Below are 845 nucleotides of genomic sequence, written 5' to 3' on the forward strand. Positions count from 1 at the left end.
TGGTCCCTTAATAAAATCTATACTGAAACTCATCTTAAATGACAGTATTGCAAGCAACTGTGAATTAGGTCCAATTATGCTGGACCATTCATGATGTTCAATCTTAGGGAGATTTTGTGAGTGAGGGAAATTTAGTAGTTTATTACGGCTTTATGATCACCATTTTACCTACTCATCATTACTAACATTATTATTACCCTTATTCTTATCATCTTTACTATAATTCTGAGGCCAGGGCAACCCATCTGTGGCCTACCCATAAACTGTATACCACTGAGTATGGAAAGTACTTTTGAAAGTTATTCATACCTGAAAATCAGCACACAAGTTTTCACAATTCAAGCGATACAGAATCTCGAAAGGTTCTCTCCTTGGGAGCATCGTATTTGCTAAGTCACGACGCTCTGGACCCAAAAGGGCTAACATGCGGTCTGCAAAAATAATACTTGTCAGTACTCTCTTTACAGCTGCAGAGACCTCATATACACTTAGGCTAAATTCACTGACCTAAGTGGGTTGCATTATCAGTACAAAAAACATTCATCCTGATGTGTATAGACATCACTGTTAAATGAACCTTAATCATACAGCTAATGACAATCAAAAACACACATTCGTATCTAATCACAATAACAGAATGATTAATGAGAATGTTATCAAGATAAAATTCTTCACTTAAAAAATTCTATACATCCTAAATCAATTTATTCTATTTATTCTATTTTTTATTTTTGTCTACTAATGAGAATACCAAAGTAACAAAAATATACATTAGTACTATAGCATTACATGATCTGATGGGGATTTCAAAAAGAAAAAATTTTATGAACTTTACCACGCCAACC

General features: G+C 33.7%; 1 protein-coding gene across 1 annotated transcript in view; it reads right to left on the minus strand.

The window, feature by feature from the left end:
* The window catches only part of LOC119586539 (transmembrane GTPase Marf-like), a gene marked incomplete in the record, with an annotated part of 29,803 nt that overhangs the window by 7,606 nt on the left and 21,352 nt on the right, over nucleotides 1-845 (minus strand). Inside the window, 1 exon segment of the mRNA XM_037935295.1 lies at nucleotides 310-431. Coding sequence (XP_037791223.1) covers nucleotides 310-431 — 122 coding nt within the window.

This window comes from Penaeus monodon, chromosome 21 (assembly GCF_015228065.2).
Source record: "Penaeus monodon isolate SGIC_2016 chromosome 21, NSTDA_Pmon_1, whole genome shotgun sequence".
Classification (NCBI taxonomy): Eukaryota; Metazoa; Arthropoda; class Malacostraca; order Decapoda; family Penaeidae; genus Penaeus; species Penaeus monodon.